Source organism: Rhipicephalus microplus, chromosome 1 (genome assembly GCF_043290135.1).
Source record: "Rhipicephalus microplus isolate Deutch F79 chromosome 1, USDA_Rmic, whole genome shotgun sequence".
Taxonomy (NCBI): Eukaryota; Metazoa; Arthropoda; class Arachnida; order Ixodida; family Ixodidae; genus Rhipicephalus; species Rhipicephalus microplus.
The window spans coordinates 234,512,028-234,528,583 of record NC_134700.1 but is presented as its reverse complement, the minus strand read 5'-3'; the positions used below and the strand labels follow the sequence as shown (position 1 = coordinate 234,528,583).

General features: G+C 51.7%; 1 protein-coding gene across 1 annotated transcript in view; it reads right to left on the bottom strand.

Annotated features, from left to right (window-relative positions):
* EcR (Ecdysone receptor) overlaps window positions 1-16,556 on the bottom strand; it is a 180,720-nt gene that overhangs the window by 59,684 nt on the left and 104,480 nt on the right. The window contains exons 2-3 of the mRNA XM_037412300.2: window positions 15,947-16,185; window positions 14,646-14,874 (exon numbers count right to left, since the gene is read on the bottom strand). Of these exons, the coding sequence (XP_037268197.1) occupies window positions 14,646-14,874; window positions 15,947-16,120 (403 nt within the window). The 5' untranslated portion in view covers window positions 16,121-16,185. The remainder of the gene's footprint in view (window positions 1-14,645; window positions 14,875-15,946; window positions 16,186-16,556) is intronic.

Below are 16,556 nucleotides of genomic sequence, written 5' to 3'. Positions count from 1 at the left end.
GCCGCCGCCACGGAGCGAGCTGCAGCACGCTGCCCTTGAAAACGGGGCGAGGGGCCTGGCGGCGCGATCGCCCTTGACTCGGGCGCTCCTCCCTTCTCCTCCGACGCAGCAGCCATAACGTGGAGGATGGACGCCGACAAAAGCAAAACCCCTCCGCTCTCTCGGCCACGCCATCTTCTTCCCCCTGCCCGAAAAACACATCAAGCAGGCCTCGCCAAGCCAGCCATGCCGGGCCGCCATCAGACCCGTTCGCTGGGCCCCGCCGGAGATGCAAAAATGACGACCAAGGGAGAAAGAAGCGATTCGGTTCACGCGGTATAAGTTCGATGCTATGCTGCATATGGAAGCTACGCGAACAATGAAACCCCGGTGCGAAGAGCGTTACATACTACGAAAATGATGTCCTAATTACCGCTGCTTCTTAGTACGCAGCCGCGCGGCTTTCGGCGACACTACATTGATCACAGATGCATCTTTAGAGCTGCGACTTAGGGGGCATTTACGATAGCCGTCTATAACCCAAGGAAGCAGTGGTGCCGCGCGCGATTCCTTTCGGCGCCAGACACAAAAGAGGAGAAATGCGTGTGCGAGATGGACGAGCGTCCGCTGATTGATGAGCGAGAGAGACCGTGAGAACCACGCCCCCGCCGAGCGTTTGTTTACATTCTCGTCACAGGGCGCCCCCCTCCGGAGGTGTCCGAAGACGCGAAGCCAATTACCCACCCACACCCATTCCTTCCCTCCACAGTGACGCGACTTCCCATTGTTCTCGGCCAACGACGACGCTGTCGCCTCGACACGCCCGAGCCGCTAGTTACGGCAGCCAGTGACGCCAACCTAGCCGATCGTAGATGGTACGAAAGCGGCGGTATATTCTGCTAACGCAACCACCAATGGACTTCTAAGTCAGTGACTGAGCAACTGCTGACAACTACAGTGGTGAAAAAAATAGCAACAAATAAACGCACGGTGGATGGCGCCGTGAGAGATACCGGAAAGAAAGAGGCACTGTTCCGCGCCCTAGAGTCGGTTCGGTCTGTGTACATATTCACCAAACGGAGCACTTCCATAATATATTTCATCACCAAGAGCAAGGCATGGGCAAGGAAAGGTCCACACAACACGATAGCTCCACGCTTCAACTTTCTCAGTTTTGCTCTGACTGGTGAAATGCGTGCGAGTCAAAACCAATGGGTCTGCTTTCAGCATTAGCTGTAGCATATAACTTTAGGTACTATATCTACGGGTGCACGTTTACCTCCCTTTAGCTTACGTAACCCATTCGTCTATGCCATGATAATGCTGTCACGACGTTTGAGTACAATCCAACGGAAAAGCGCCACAAGTGCAAACTAAAGCGCGGTGGACTCTCTCTATGCACATGTGTCACTGCTCGTTCGGTGTTATGTTGCCGCCAGTTCATTCTTACTACTCTGGCTCATCCAAATAAGGGCCGCCCAGGCGGGTGAAGCGATCGGCAGCCTCTGGCTTCCGCCCCCGTCGCAAGCGAGGCTCTCAGTGGGCCTAGGAGCTTCTCTTAGGGCTTAATAAATGTGCGTCTGACTGACAGACTGACGATTCGTGTATAACTTTGCAAACTTTTTAGCACTGAGACCACCACGGGCGCCTAAAGTTTCAGGCAAATTGCGTGCATTCCGACCTTGGACAACTACCACACAATCTCGGAGGCGCCACACCCGACGAGCCCATTGGAGTGAAGAACAATGGCGACTCAACCACGCGAAAACAACCGACGAGAGCGAAAGATGACATTTGTTACCTACTCTGCAGGCGACGGACGGAGCTGTATCCACTTCTCGCGACGCGCCCATGCGTGAAAACGGTGTCTCGCGCACGCCGTCGCCCGAAACTGTGTACAAGAAGGTCGCGCAACTCAATATGGGCTGCAGGCGGCGCGTAAACCTATTACGTGACGGCACTCTTCTTCCCGACTGGATGCCACGCGAAACAGGACAGAATAGTGGTTCGCCGGGGCTCCCCGTTCGTGTTCGCAGCGAGCAGCCGCCGAAACGACGACTGCAACAGCGGCGGAGAAAAGGGAAAAGCCACCTGCCTCAAAACCACACTCCTCAATGCGGTTCCCGCACCTGCGGAATTCTCCGAAAAAGAAAAGAAAAAAATAAAAATTAAACAGAGCACTCAAACGCAACAGTAGGCAAATGGTGAGGGTTAGGTTGCCGCCTCGGGCGCTGAACAGAACGGCCCCCAGAGCCGCCCCTTCCCTTTTGCGCTGCTGCACCTAAACGCTTTCGCACCCACCACCTGGCAAAGCGACATACACAAGGTGCATTTCCGCAACACCACTGAATGTTTGGCGTCTTGATGGGCGATGGCAGAGCAAAAACATTTGTGGGGGGGGGGGGGTCATAACTCAATGTCTTCCTGGGATTCTTCCATGCGCGTTACGTAGCAATGTATGACACTTAAAATAATGAGATATAACTTCTGACCAAATTCAGGTGATCTCGAGTGCAAGCATTTTTAGCTAGCTACCTCATGTTTCGTCGCATGTGATTGGCAATGCCTTTTGTTGGCGTGCACTGGCTGACGCTTGGTAAGTGACGTGCACGTGACGGCTGTATTCCGTTTCATACGCCATGTGCAACGATGTGGGCGCTAACATAAATTCTTCCAGTCGATGCGATCGCAAAAGAAAAAAAAAATCAGTGTTCTCACCATCAACAACAGAATTGATTAATTGTCTATACAGCGAATTTTTTTGAATATATTTTGTGCCTTACTAACACAAACGCCGTTAAACGGTTGTTATCACGCGGCTGGATATCTTAGCTTTCACGTGACGTCACGTTACGTCATTATGGCGGCCCAACGGACTTTCTGGGCGGTGTCAGTGCAAGGGAAGACACTAGAGTGTCGGCACCCTTGTTCTTTTGTGCTTTCCCCGCTTTCTTATGTTAATCAGTCGCGTCAAGGGGGAGCGCAAAGAAACGCGAGATCGCACCGGCACTAATAAGATGTCACGCGAGCGACCACGAACTTCTTGGATAGCTTCCACAGCGTTGCACCTGAAGTGTTATTCGCTGCTGAAGGTTATTCGCTGCTAAAACAGAAACAATGTCGCCGAACGGTATACGGAATGTCACCTGCTCATTACCGTGCAGTTTTCGAAAACGTCCCACCACTGGTTCCACTGCGCAGAAACAGAGGTGAACTCTGAGCACACGTACACAGCTACAGCATTGAAGTTTGTCAGCGGTAACAATGAACTTGCGACCTGACTAAAGGAACGGAAAAACAGGATAACCACGGAGGCATCCCTTTCGCGTCTTCTTTATCGGCTACAACAGGAAAAGGAAGCCATGAGCGGAGGATACCAAAGGATAACAATTAGCGCGTCCATCCGAGACAGCAGACGTCTTTTTTTTTTAGCGGTCACGTTCTTGCGAAGGACAGCGAGACTTGATATAACTGAGGAACAGGCGCCTAATTAATTAGTGGGAGTTCACATTCACGTCTGTTTACGCTCTGCATTCCCTTTATGATCTGCAGTTTCATATTATACGTCTGAAAGCTGCTATACGACCATAACCAGCCCTGAGAAACAGAATCCTAAGAAACGGGGGAGATGCGAGCTGAAACGAAGCGAAATTAGCGAGAACCCTGAAGTCATCGTTCAGGCTTAAGTGCTTCGAGTTTACGCTAAATGATGCGAAGCAACTATGGCGACTCGCAATGACTCAATTGTTGCCCCGCCGCGGTGGTCTAGTGGCTAAGGAACTCGGCTGCTGACCCGCAGGTCGCGGGCTCGAATCCCGGCTGTGGCGGCTGCATTTCCGATGGAGGCGGAAATGTAGGCCCATGTGCTCAGATTTGGGTGCACGTTAAAGAACCCCAGGTGGTCGAAATTTCCGGAGCCCTCCACTACGGCGTCTCTCATAATCATATGGTGGTTTTGGGACGTTAAACCCCACATATCAATCAATGAATGACTCAATTGTTGTCAGCATGTAAATATATGAACGTACGCGAAAGGTGTCACTCCGAGGAGCGGCTATAGAAACTGTGCGTGAAAAGAGTATAAGAATCAAACGACGCAGAAACAAAGGTGGGAGCGAGTCCCGCTAGAGGCGCTGCACTAGCACCCTGGGGAGAATGAGAAGACGAAAGCGAGGCGCGAAGTAGACGCGTCACATTCTGGCGATCATGCAGGAGTTACAAAATGACTCATTTAGCCATCCAATTAGCTTGACAAAAGCAAGCCTGCCATCGCGCTCCCGGGAATGGGGTACAGATACGGTTGCAGCACCTCGTTACATGGCATAGGTAACGGCTGACGTTGTGTGGCCGAAGCTATGCGGGCCGACATCCGAGACTGTCAGGCGCAAGCCGGACGAATTATACGTGGAGACCCTATCGGGCGAACGTAAACACTTCCACAAGCTAAGACGAAGGCAAAACGAGAGGCGGTTCGGCCACTAGTACTTATCAATCCACTTGACGTTGCGCAGTCTTATAGACCATTTCGATGACGGGCACGGTGGTGCAGGTCTTATAGACCATGACTGGAACAAGCGCAGATACAGGGGTCAAGTTGATTGCAGGTTGTAATAATTATCATTGTTGGGGTTCAACATCCCAAAACAACGATCCGATTTTGAGGGCCACCGTAGCAGAGAGCTCCGGAAATTTCGACCACGTGGTAAGCGTACTTCAACGTGCACCTACACCCAAGTATACGGGCATCCAGCTTTTCACCTCCAAATGCGGCTGTGGGAGTCGATCGCACGACCTGCAGGTCAGCATTAAAGCACCATGACCACTAGAGCACCGCGACGGGCGTGTAGGTTGTAAAGAAACCGAGGCATTCGCTTCCGATAGCCACCCAGGAAGGACGGAGGGCGTGGGTCTTGAGGAAATCGCCATCTAAAAAAAAGGAAAATAGCAGGAAACGAACGGCAGGGAGGTTAACCAGTCTATAGGCAGCCGGTTTGCTACCTTGCGCATAGGAGGGGGATGGGGGAGATGAAAGATAGGGAGGAGAGAGGGAAGAGATAAACAGCACATTAAGCAGCACACGCGCACACACTCATAGTCCAGTCTTGCCTCACGTGATGTGTGACATTGCTGGTACAGCCGCTTGTTCAAGTCCGTGCCGCGTAGGAACTTCAACAGAGCTTTTGTCGCAGTCTGTTGCAATGTCTTCTCTCGGGCACTTGAAAGAATACTGTCCACAGACATCTGGCTGTCGTAGATGCGCGCAAAAACGGACGCCAGCGACTGTCTCTGGATGTCGTACAAAGGACAGTCGCACAGGATGTGGTGTAGCGTCTCTTCGCAACGACAGGCATCGCAGAGAGCCATTCAATGTGTTCTTTTTCAAACAGCCGCCAGAAGCGAACCTCTTCCCTGCTGAAACTGCAGCGATGGATTTCCGTCAACGACAAACGCTCCTTTCGAGGAAGGTTATCCATCGAAGTCGAATCGGAGCACGCAGTTGTACGCGGCGGCATTTCCTTTTTTTGGTTTCCTTTTTTTTATTTCGCGGAAAAAGAAAGGCGAGCCCGGCTTTCTCGAACCGCGGCAGGCTGTAGGACTTGCGAAGGCTGGACGAGATCAATGGCGGCGCCGTTTACGCGCCATGCAGCAGGGCGGCGGCCTCGACCTCGACCGAAGGGAGGACGACGGAAGCGTCGGTCGTGCAGCCGTTCGCAACACGGTTATCTCGCCCAACACCTCCGCTGCCAATCGGCATAACTAGCGACCGCGCCGGGTTCCTGTGTATATTTAGAAACGAAGCCCCGCACGCAACCGGCTAAAGAATAAACACGCAGCACTGTGGAAGGCTGGCGCCAACGGATGTCAGCGGGTCGCAACGCGTATGTGTCATCAGGGACAGCGGTGCATTACGTTCCCATTAACAGCCTTCACAGCCCTGTTGGAGATAAGCGGATAGCGATGAATATCTGCAGCACTGTCTCCCTTAGGCTCTATGGAGGTATTGATGACGACATCAGTGGGTCGCCCTTTGTATAACCGATCCGCTGCTGTCCCAGATCATAGCGAAAAAAAACACACTACAAAGACAGGTGCGAAATTCGAGTTTTACACAGCATAAGCAACAGACGCTGCGAAGCACGGTATTTTTCGACGATACATCATCAACGCGCTACCGGCACGCTCCTGCCACATCAAGATGCATCACTGCAGTGGCTGCCGAGGTACAATGCCAAAGAAATCAGGACCGTTCACCAAGAGTGACTTACAGCATCGTCATGATCTCTTTTGTCGGAAAGTTGGCCGAACTTCACAACCTATTAATAACAAAGCAGGTCAGTTTCGGCGAAGTACAACACATAAAGATCCACATTGCTTGGTTGCTTTGGTCAGCGTTTGAACGCCCCAAAGCGACTCAGGCGACAAGAAACGCCACAGTTACGAGCTCCCGTTAGTTTTGAGCATTCTCTGAAGTGCACTGAAATATAGCACAGCAAACGGCTCTCTCGCATTTCCGCCGCCATCGAAATGGCACTACTGCGGCCACCCCGGCAGGGAAACAGCACCTACTGCAGCTTAGCGTACGCTGCACGGTACTATGCGAGGCAGGGCAGAGCCGTCGCGCGACTCCGGTCGAGCCGCGGTGCGCGGCGGCGGCCAACGCCCCGTCGCTCGGAGACAACGCCAGGAGCGCCATCGCGGCCGCCATTGTTCGGTTGGCGGCGAGCCGTGTCGCGACCTGGAAGCCGTCGTTAGCGGGCACAAAAACACAGCGCCTCGTCCACGGAAATGCGCCGCCAATTAGTAGCGCGCCGGACGACGTCGGCAGTGACGCGAGGAGACAAAGAAATCACGCGCAGGAACAAAAACCGGCAGACCCCGTCTTCCTGAAGTGGGGCCCCCGCGGATGCCCGACACGCGGCGCTGCCCCACGCACGGAGGAAGGGGAACCCAGTACTCCTCGCTGTTCGTCCTCGGGCAGCAATAAACGCGGGCCGTTCCTTTTTCTGCGGTCGACGTGAAAGGAATTAGCCTAAATGAAGCCCGCAGGCGGTCTCGTGTGCTGATGAAAACGAGTCCCCAGTCTCTTTCTTCGTCGTGAGCACGTTAAACTAGACCGGGTTGACTTTGCGCACCTAACCGCCGCCGGGCCCTTTTCAAAGCGCCGAACAAACAACGCTTGCCTGTATGCTCAATGGACGCCGTAACAAGGAACTGTGCTGACTGTCTCGCTTTGTGCATTCGTGGTTAAATACTTAAGCTCCAACTGCAGTATGGAACGACGATAACTATAGCGCGAGAACAGAACGACGACACAGAGACTGTGTCGTCGTCCTGTTTTTGCGCTACAACTATCGTCATGCCATACCAACTAGCCCAAGCTGCTGCACTTGCAGTGTGGAAACGAGAAGGCTTTAGGTTGTAACATGAAATGCGCGCTGTGAGAACGTGACCAAACTGCCAACTACAAAGACGTCTTCTGGAGCTTGAAACTATCAAGCCACTCCTCGCACGACAGCAGAACACAGTAGTTATTGTAGGACGAGCATATGCAGACGCCACACGACGACTAATTTCGGGCCGTAAAACTATGCCAGCCTTAAATTGCGCGTAGCGGCTTTGTTTGTTTTAGAACTTTTGCCCGAATTCGTAATTCGCTTCACTTTGGGTCCACTACGGCGGTGGCCAAAACCAGCTGCCAGCACCGAGAAGTCCCGAGCCAGCATTTTTCAAAAGGCGTGGCACGGAGACACACAATCAGCTTTCTTTCATCCCCCCCTCCCTTGGTCACGAAATGCTCCACTGACAGCGGCGGCCACTGGGGCAAATACAAAAAAAAAATACGAACAGGAAAAAAAGCTGCAGCAGGGCAGCAGCAGCTGCGGCGGTGGTGGCAAATAAGTCCTAATCCAGCCGGCCAAGCCGACTTACCGTGCAAGTTTTTAAAACCTCCATCTCATTGGCTACATCTCTAGGGTGGTCTCTCGCTCACTCTTCGATATACAGACGCCACTGTTTTCTTCTTTTAACCAAAGGGTGCCGCCGCAGAGATGAGCAACGATAAAAGTGATTGGTTTTCTACATCCCCCTCGTGTCCAGCCTTGAATTTCAATTAGTGTTTTTTTCTTTTCCTCTCTTCATTGCTCTGGGTTCCATATTTGGCTCGCGTACGCGCTGATACCGATGGAGTCGCCCGTTCACGAAAATTCTTATCTCTCAAGTGTGACGACCAAAAGACAATACAAAAAAAGCAATCGACGATTATAAACGCTTCGCTCGATTGCAGCCCGTCCGAAACCACCTGCATCGAGCAGACCACAAGCATCATTTCTCTCTCTATTTTCTATTTATTTTTTCAAACCACCGCTATTCGCCCTCCCGCTGCATAACTCCTATTACAGAACTCGGACAGGAGCGAAAGACGGTTCTCATAATGACCGGTCTCTTTCATTACAGGCACTGGCGCCACACGAGATATTGCGTCTCGCAGTCGAGCGGGCTTCTTGGGCCGCGATGTTCTAACGGCACCTTCGCTTTGTAAGGGAAACGCAAGGAGCCGCCCAATTCCCGTCACGTCTGGTTCGCCTCCTCTTTCCCTCGCCATCCCTGCGACGGCAGTGGTGCGGGGACCAGTGGTGGCGCGTGTGTCAGAAATGCGTCCAGAAAAGAAGACCACCGTCCCTCCTGCTGGTGTTAACCCCCCCCCCCCACACACACACAGTACCAGTTTTCATGCACTGTAGCGGCACCTCAAAGGAAAATCAAAACTACAAAAAAGAAAACGTAGCGCGAAGCTACAGAGCAGCCAGCTGCCTTTTTTTTTTTTACCGGAGCTCGCTATTAAATTCGACCGGGTCACGTATAAGCATCTCGCGCGACTGCACGACGATGGATAACGCTGTTGGATCTCAGCTGGAAAACAGAGTTCCGCTCGTAAAACGGGGTCCATTAAAACGATGATTAATTGCGACAGCAGAACATATTAATAGCTCGGTCAGAGACGACCACGAAAAACATTTCCTACGAACCGAGGCTTCGACGCGAATGCGAAGAACTATGCCGGGAGTACAGACGCCCTTAATATTATGAGATGCAGTTCCCGTAGCTGAAAGGGCGTGGTGACACCGACGAATGTTTAAACCGATTTGCAAAGCAGCGCCAAAACAGTGTACAGTTCACATCTTTCCTCGTGGAGACGCCACGGTCGATGTAGCTGGCTTCGCTCTGACCAAAGGCACCGTGTGCGAAACTCATCAAGAGCTCAACTTGAACAAACCTAAGAAACGACTATAGTTATAGCGCGAGAACAGAACGACGACAAAGAGACAAAAAGGACACGAGCGCTCCTGTCCTTCGTGTCTTTTTGTAGTCGTTCTGTTCTCGCACTATAACTATCGTCATGTCATACCGACTAGCCCAAGCTGCCACACTTGTAACAAACAAGGCGAGGTGCATTTAAATATGTGATTCGCTTGGCGTGCGTTGCGAACAGTTCTTTTTTTCTCTAATACGCACGGGCTTCGCATCTCACACACACGTTCACAAAATAAGATGACAACAAGCGCCAGTATTGTTCTCTTCATTCACGTTTCGTTTGTTTTACACTGTCAGAAGCACACACTTGGCCCAATCTTAGTGCTTCCCAAGTCGAATGCACCACAGCTTGCCCAAATCACAGTCACTTGGGCGGGCTTATGTCATGCCCTAATCAAGCGAGGTAAACTCAGGCCTCTGAGTAAGGCAGAGAAAATCTTGGACAAAGAAAAATGTTCACAAGGCGAAATGCTCAGATGGTAGCACACGTTATTGAAGGCAACATGTAGTGCACTAAATGGTTCTCGTATACATGGTCTGCTGTATCGCTATTATTATGATATCTGCATTTCCGATGTCTCCTTTATCTAACATCATTTAGCCCCCGCTTTAGCTGTTGCGCTGCCCGGCCGGAGGCAACCTTATAAGTTGTCTATATAGACATAAAAAGAAAAAAAAAAGCCATCCGGGAAACCAAGCTCCGTTTGCCAAACGCGGCTCGCGTAGGGTCCGTCTCCTAAGCTCGCCGGAGCAGCGCGGGCGATGCAGGCCTGCAAAAAGCCGAGCCCGCCGAAGCAGCAGCTGCGTTTAACAACGGGGCCCCCGGCGCAGGACCGACGTACACGACAACGCTAGGCCTACCCTCGCCGACGCGTGCTCCATTCCGATCTATTCGCCCGGCTGACTGTTGAAAGTGCACAGCTGCCGCCTGTCTTTGGACTGGAGCAGCATCAACAGGGGCTAGCAGAAGCGACGAGGAAGAGGCCGATGCGACGTTGCCGCCGGGCGACATGCGACGGAGAGGAGAGTCGACACACGGCTAGCTTTTTACCCTTTCCCGCCTGCCCGCCAAAGAAGCACCGAACACACACACAGCGGGGAACCGCTGTCTGTCTCTCTCTCTCTCTATCTCGCCCACTCATTCGGCAAAGAGATGGAGATCGAACGACCGACCGAAATAAGTTCGACGGCGCACAGCACGCTGCTTCCAACCTTATCTGGAGTTAGTGTACACTAAGGTACCTTCCTTCTCGTTACGCTTTCTTTTATTTTCGTGCAGGACAGACATGATTTAGGAGTGGGCGCGTAATGAAGGCGGCACACGAAGGTCCCTCCGGCAGTCGGCCCCGGACGAGTCACTGATTTTAAATAAAACAGCCCGCTTAATTTCCACTCACTATACGGGAGCCCGGCCGTCAACCAGTGCAACGTTTTTTTTTTCTTCTTTCATCGGTTTCCAGCACACATGCACCGAGGCAGAGGCGATCGTACTACAAGATGCGTTCCTGAAGAAGTTACAGGAAAGGGTGCCAACGCAACATGCTATGTATGGAAGAGGCATCGTGCGACCACGATTAAATTTTTTTCCACACGCCGCCGGCCGCATTGCAAAATAAAACCGAGAGGAAAATGTCGATCTTATCAATTCGCTTTGGAGCTACCCGTGCGCGACAAAAAAAAAAAAATAATCATGCTCTTCTGCCTGTGCTGGACCCCTTCTCCAGCAATGCAGTCACAGCTAGTGCACGAAATGCCACTCGCTGGATTCGATAGCAAAGTGGGTGCCTCGCCAAAATGAAAAGCAAAGAAGAAAACGCAGCGATCGAGCAGGGGGGCACAAGGGAAATGCGTGGAAAGGAGTACCACCGCGCAATAAGCTACACGTCCGGAACGTCTCGGGGCACGGTCGTCATTCGCATCGACAAAAGTTCCTCTCTACAAAAACGGTGACGGCATGTCTGTAGCGGCGTGCTTTCCCATTCACGTTGGACCACGAGACAAGAGAGCTTTAGCGAAGTATACTGTTATATCGCCCTCGACAACAAGGCAAGCACAACCGACATTTTCAAACGCGGCCACAAGCCTACACCGCAATGCGATTTAAGCCTATACTGTGTCGACCCAACACGCGTTGAAAACGTGGTAGGTTTTACTACTCCCAGTATAGTTCCGCTAATAAACCTACTGCGGGAGGGAGCCGTCCGGTCTGCGCCGAGTGAGAACATTATTATGGTCTAAAAGTGGCAGACGTTGAACGGGACCAGAGGCCCCGCTAGGTCTGCCAGGTGGCTCCACCTAGGAAGGTGCCGAAGGATGATGCCTCGGCTTTGTCACGGACCCTCTAAACTGTCAGGAGTTGGCTTGCTGAGCTGAGCACTGTGCATGGATGCCACCCAGGCTGGTTTGTATGGTAATCCTGACCCCGGATCAAAGGGGTACAGCCAGAGCATACGCACCGAAAAAGCGCGCTTCGATTAAAACCTATCGGGCGCCGCACCACATGGTCTCGGCAAGTCACACTTTCATGGCTTCACCAAGCGTTCGCCTGGCTGCATGACGTAATGCTCCACCTTACGTTTTCATTCCCTCCCCTTCTTCGGAGAGCGGCCATGCCACTGCGCCACCTTGAAACCGCCAAGTGAAACCTTGAAGCGAATGTCTCCACCTGCATCGAGCCCCCACAGAAGCTAACAACCCCAGCAACAGTCCGTTCCACTGCTTGGGTATGGGCATCCGTGTGCGACCGACCTTCATTTCGGTTATGAATGGGTCATGCTTCACCGCACCATGGCGCGGATGCAGCCAGTTATATTGAAAATCGGTGCAGCTTGTTGTGACGTGGCTTCATATAAATAACGGCCGACGGCATACGACTGCGTCACAGTTAATGCATCGCTGTCTTTTATGAACGCCTATATTGCAACAATGCGCCCGACTTGGAACGCTCCGTTGTCTACGGAATTATTCATAAACCGCTGCGGAGCATATTGTTCCAAATAACTGCGAGCGAGCAAAGGCCCTGGCTAATTATAGATCAAGCAGTTCCTACACGTACAAGGAGTTTGACGAATCCAGTCCCAACAGCCTGTACTCTCCAGATATTCAGCTGAGCAGTCGGTTCGCAAGAAAAGGTACAAGCCAGTCGTTCTAGGGACTAATTTGCCACCCGATGGGGATGTGCCAATCACAAACATATGTTAGAAACAAGGTGAATGTTGGAATCGTCCTCCTTACAAATGCTGACGTACATCTTGCGCTTCTCGTAGGTCTCGTTCATTCGAAGGCGTCTGCCAATGGTTGGTTCCGTAAACGTTGGAGAATAGTGGCATGTGAGTGATACGGAGGGAGATGAAACCATGGGCGCGCACATGGGGGCCGCTAAAAGAGGTGCCTCCCCTCCCCCCTTCTGTGTATTGATTCGTTGTTCCGCTTCGTACTGGTCGTAAAGGCCTCCCCCTCAGTAGGAAGCAAATATCAGAGAGGGGGGAAGGGATGCGCTCTAGTGACATTTCGCAGATACTCCCCCCCCCCCTCCTATAGAGAACCCTACGCACGCATATGCGTACAGAATCACAGGGGGCTATTTTACGGATGGTTGACGCGCCATTTGGGCTCTTCAGCTTTGTGTTTTGTATGTTCAACAACTGAACGAAGAGTGTTCTTGGTACACGTATGCGTATGAAAACGGCTCGTTTGGCGCACGCGTGTCAATTAACGTCGCAATACAGTCGAACCCCTTTGTGGGAGAAAACTGCCCACAGTAAAATACGGATTGTCAAGAAAGTGCATACGAGTTACCCTGATTATAAGAGACATCTCATATAAAAGACAAGAATTACTGCTCGGAGAGTGCCCCGTATTATAAAATTGTTTAACTGTATACAAAAACAGGCAAACGGCGGCTTAACAGCCCAAAATGGCGGCACCCAGTTGTCTTTCGAAAAATAGTCTATAATGACGTCGATTTGACGTCATAACCAGTGACAGCTCAAACAGCCCGTGGAGGTGTGAACAGACGCAAATCAAACATGAACTTCCCGCAACGTGGAGAAAAGGGGTTCACAAGTGGACCGCCATTGACCCAGCAACAAGATCCCCCAAGCGAGCCACACGACCTCTGCCAGTGCGGGTCATCCCTGGGGGGGAAGAACACTCGAGCGGGCGCGTGCAGGCAGCAGCACCGGGAGCTGCCTATCTTATCTCCACCCGAGCACCGTGTAGCAGAGTCAGGAGAGCGCGGCTACATTGCGAATGACCTATATTTGCTACTGAAGATAAGAAATGCAACGCTTGCTACTGCGATATTACGCACCCTGCCACTACTGCCGTCAGCGTCTGTTCGCGCATGACAATTTCTGCAGTCGTCGCCCGACTTGCACCCGATTGGTCGTCCAGGAAGACGTATATCTAGCCTGACTGGCTCTTTTTCGTATCACAGTGGGTGATTCTTTTGTTTTTTTTTGTTTTCTGCAGCGAAAGCTGTTACGAGATCAGAACACGGGTCACGCGCGGCGCTGTAGTTGTCCACCGCCACCACCGCCGGTGTCCGTAACCAGCATCACAAGAAATTAAAACAAAAAAACTCAGTAAACTCAGCGTTTTAGAACCAGGCGTCACACAACGCGAATTCCGTAACTAGTGGGTCGTCCGATGCTCCAATCCATTAGAAAACCTGTTCTTGATCACCTTTTAATTGTGGCGCATTCTCACTTCAGGCATAATTCTTCATCGTCGTCAGCCACAGCATAAAAAAAAAATTACACGAAATTCCTAGCAAGTGTGCAGCCGATACCACGCTTTTCCGAAGAATGACGAAGGATAGCATAATAAGTGATGGCCTACTACCCAAAAATTATGATTACGATGGCGTAGTGTGTATCCAGAAAGTGTGCTAGTAGCAGTTACCCGAAGAGTGTTTAGAAACGGTTCTGAAAGGCCGCTCTTGTAGCTTTGGTTATGGCTGATTTCTCTGCAGCAAAATATATGCGCTTTTTCCGATGTTAATGACTCAAAGACGCATGCAGACATCAGTGGCATGGTTCGGCAAAATCTGCGTGTTTAATGCAAACCACTTTTTTTCCCCCTCGATGTTGGTTTCACCAATGTTACTTTTCTATATAACTTTTTACGCCATTCTCTTTTTTTTTCACTATCCTGTGCAGTAACGATACAAGGCGTTTTTTACGGGCGTCACGACATTGTCCCACGTCGCCTGCTGATGGGGTCGATCGTAATGGAGACGCCAAAATTATCGACCTTCCATCTCAATCGATGACCACATTGGCTTCTAGTCGCTGCCAGACGTAAACGGCGCCTAAAAGAGCCTATAGACAGAGACGAATAAGTCTACTCACAGGGTCCCCGCGGACTGTACGTCTCGTAGCTGGAGCACGAGACGGGCGACAGTCCGCTGCTGTTGGCCAGCCCGTTGAGCAGCGGCGGCGGCGGGGACAGCGAGCCGACCGACATCTGCGACGAGGGCGACGAGATCCACGCACCGGCGTCATCCTGGCGCACGCGCTTCTGAGGCACCCCGTCGCTGGCCGCACCGCCCACGCACGGGCTCGGCAGCCGGGGTTCCACCTGCGACCACGGGGAGGTACACGCACACGGTATTCAGCAAGCTGGTTGCGCATACTTAAGTGCGAAAACAGCACACGGCCACGCAACAGAAGCGCCGACTTCCAACCGAAATTATATTCACAAGAAATCCCTTATAAATAGCGGAGTGAGCAGTAAAAAAAAACAGTAAATAAAATAACCACGAAAACAGACACAAAGACGCAGGCCACAGTGACTGTCGATGCTTTTTTACCCCGGTATTCACAAACGCTCCTCGACTCGACTTTCACCCTTCACTTGACAGAGTGTCGCACTGCGCCGCTGCTCGGCTGAAATGACGTTGCGCTACTCAAGAATAGCAGCAAATTATCACCTAAATGCAGTGACTTTCTCTGCCTAGAGATGGCGCTCCCATCGGCTTTTTCGAGTGAAGGTTGAGCGTTGAGTGAAGGGGCCTTCTAGAATACGGGCGTTAGTAACAGTTTCGTATCTTTGCATCGGTATCGTATCTTTGCATCAAAGAAGAAAAAAGAAAAACATAACACTTAAAGTTAACATGCCCGGTCATCAAATACGAGGAACGGCTCCAGCGCAAAGCCGGGTCACCGAACGATAGTGCCGCAGTTTTTAAAGACTTTAGACGCTTCGTCTGACCGCAATGCCTTCAGACAAATTGCACGTTCTCATTAAGAGTTATTGACCACAGAAACGAGATGTTCAATATGGCACCGCAAAAAGAGAACCAGCAATATGGCACAAAAAAACGTAGTCACTGTAACGATAGTTTTATGTTTGCCTAGTTTCTCTCCGCGGCTCCAGATGGCAGCACCGATTTCGACCGCTAAAGTTTGCCGCTCCCGTAACCCGGTTATCCGCCAGCTCTAATGGCATATTTAGTGATCGTTTAAGAGCATCCGGAGCTTGTTTGAAAGTGGTTGAATGAACTGGGCATCGGGAACAAGCAGGTAAGGAAGCCATGGATCTCGAGATGCTTATCATGTATTGGACTCCTCTTATTTTGGTAGTAGTGCCAAGGTTCAAATCCCTCAGAACCACCAGAATGTATACAGCACAAGTTTGCGGAGAGCCTCACCTTGACCACACTGGGCAGGTTGGGCGAGAGCGCGGGCGGCGAGCCGGCGGCCAGGCCCCCGGCTCCCTGGGCGGCCTGCAGCAGCATGGGTTTCATGGAGGCCACCTCGTCCGAGGATGGGGCAGCCGCCGCCGACCGGCGCCCCAGCGGCTGCAGCTGCAGCTCAGAGAGCATCGGGTCGCCGGACGGCGCCTCCACTCCGAGCGGGGCGAACCCGGGTAGGCATTCGTACTCGGAATCTGCACGGGAAAGAGGAAAGGAAAGGCACGCGCTTTAGCGACGACGCAATCATACACCCCTTGACATCAAACGTCACGACCACAACACGTGAGGCGTTGCGCAAATGAAACAGCATAGCGAGTTCGGCAAGTTCGTGGACGTTCATCGTAGAGAAATTTACAGCGCGACGTTTGAATACAGACAGTGATGAGACACAGCACTAAACTCACGACTGAAATTTATTTGGAAAAAGGAAGGAACAGGTACGGGAAACATTCGCTCATCACAACTGTGCGCATGTGCACAAGTATTACAACTCACCATGATTCATGTCTTGTCTAACAGGTAGTTATATTCTTAATCTGCCCCGCCGCGGTGGTCTATAGTGGCT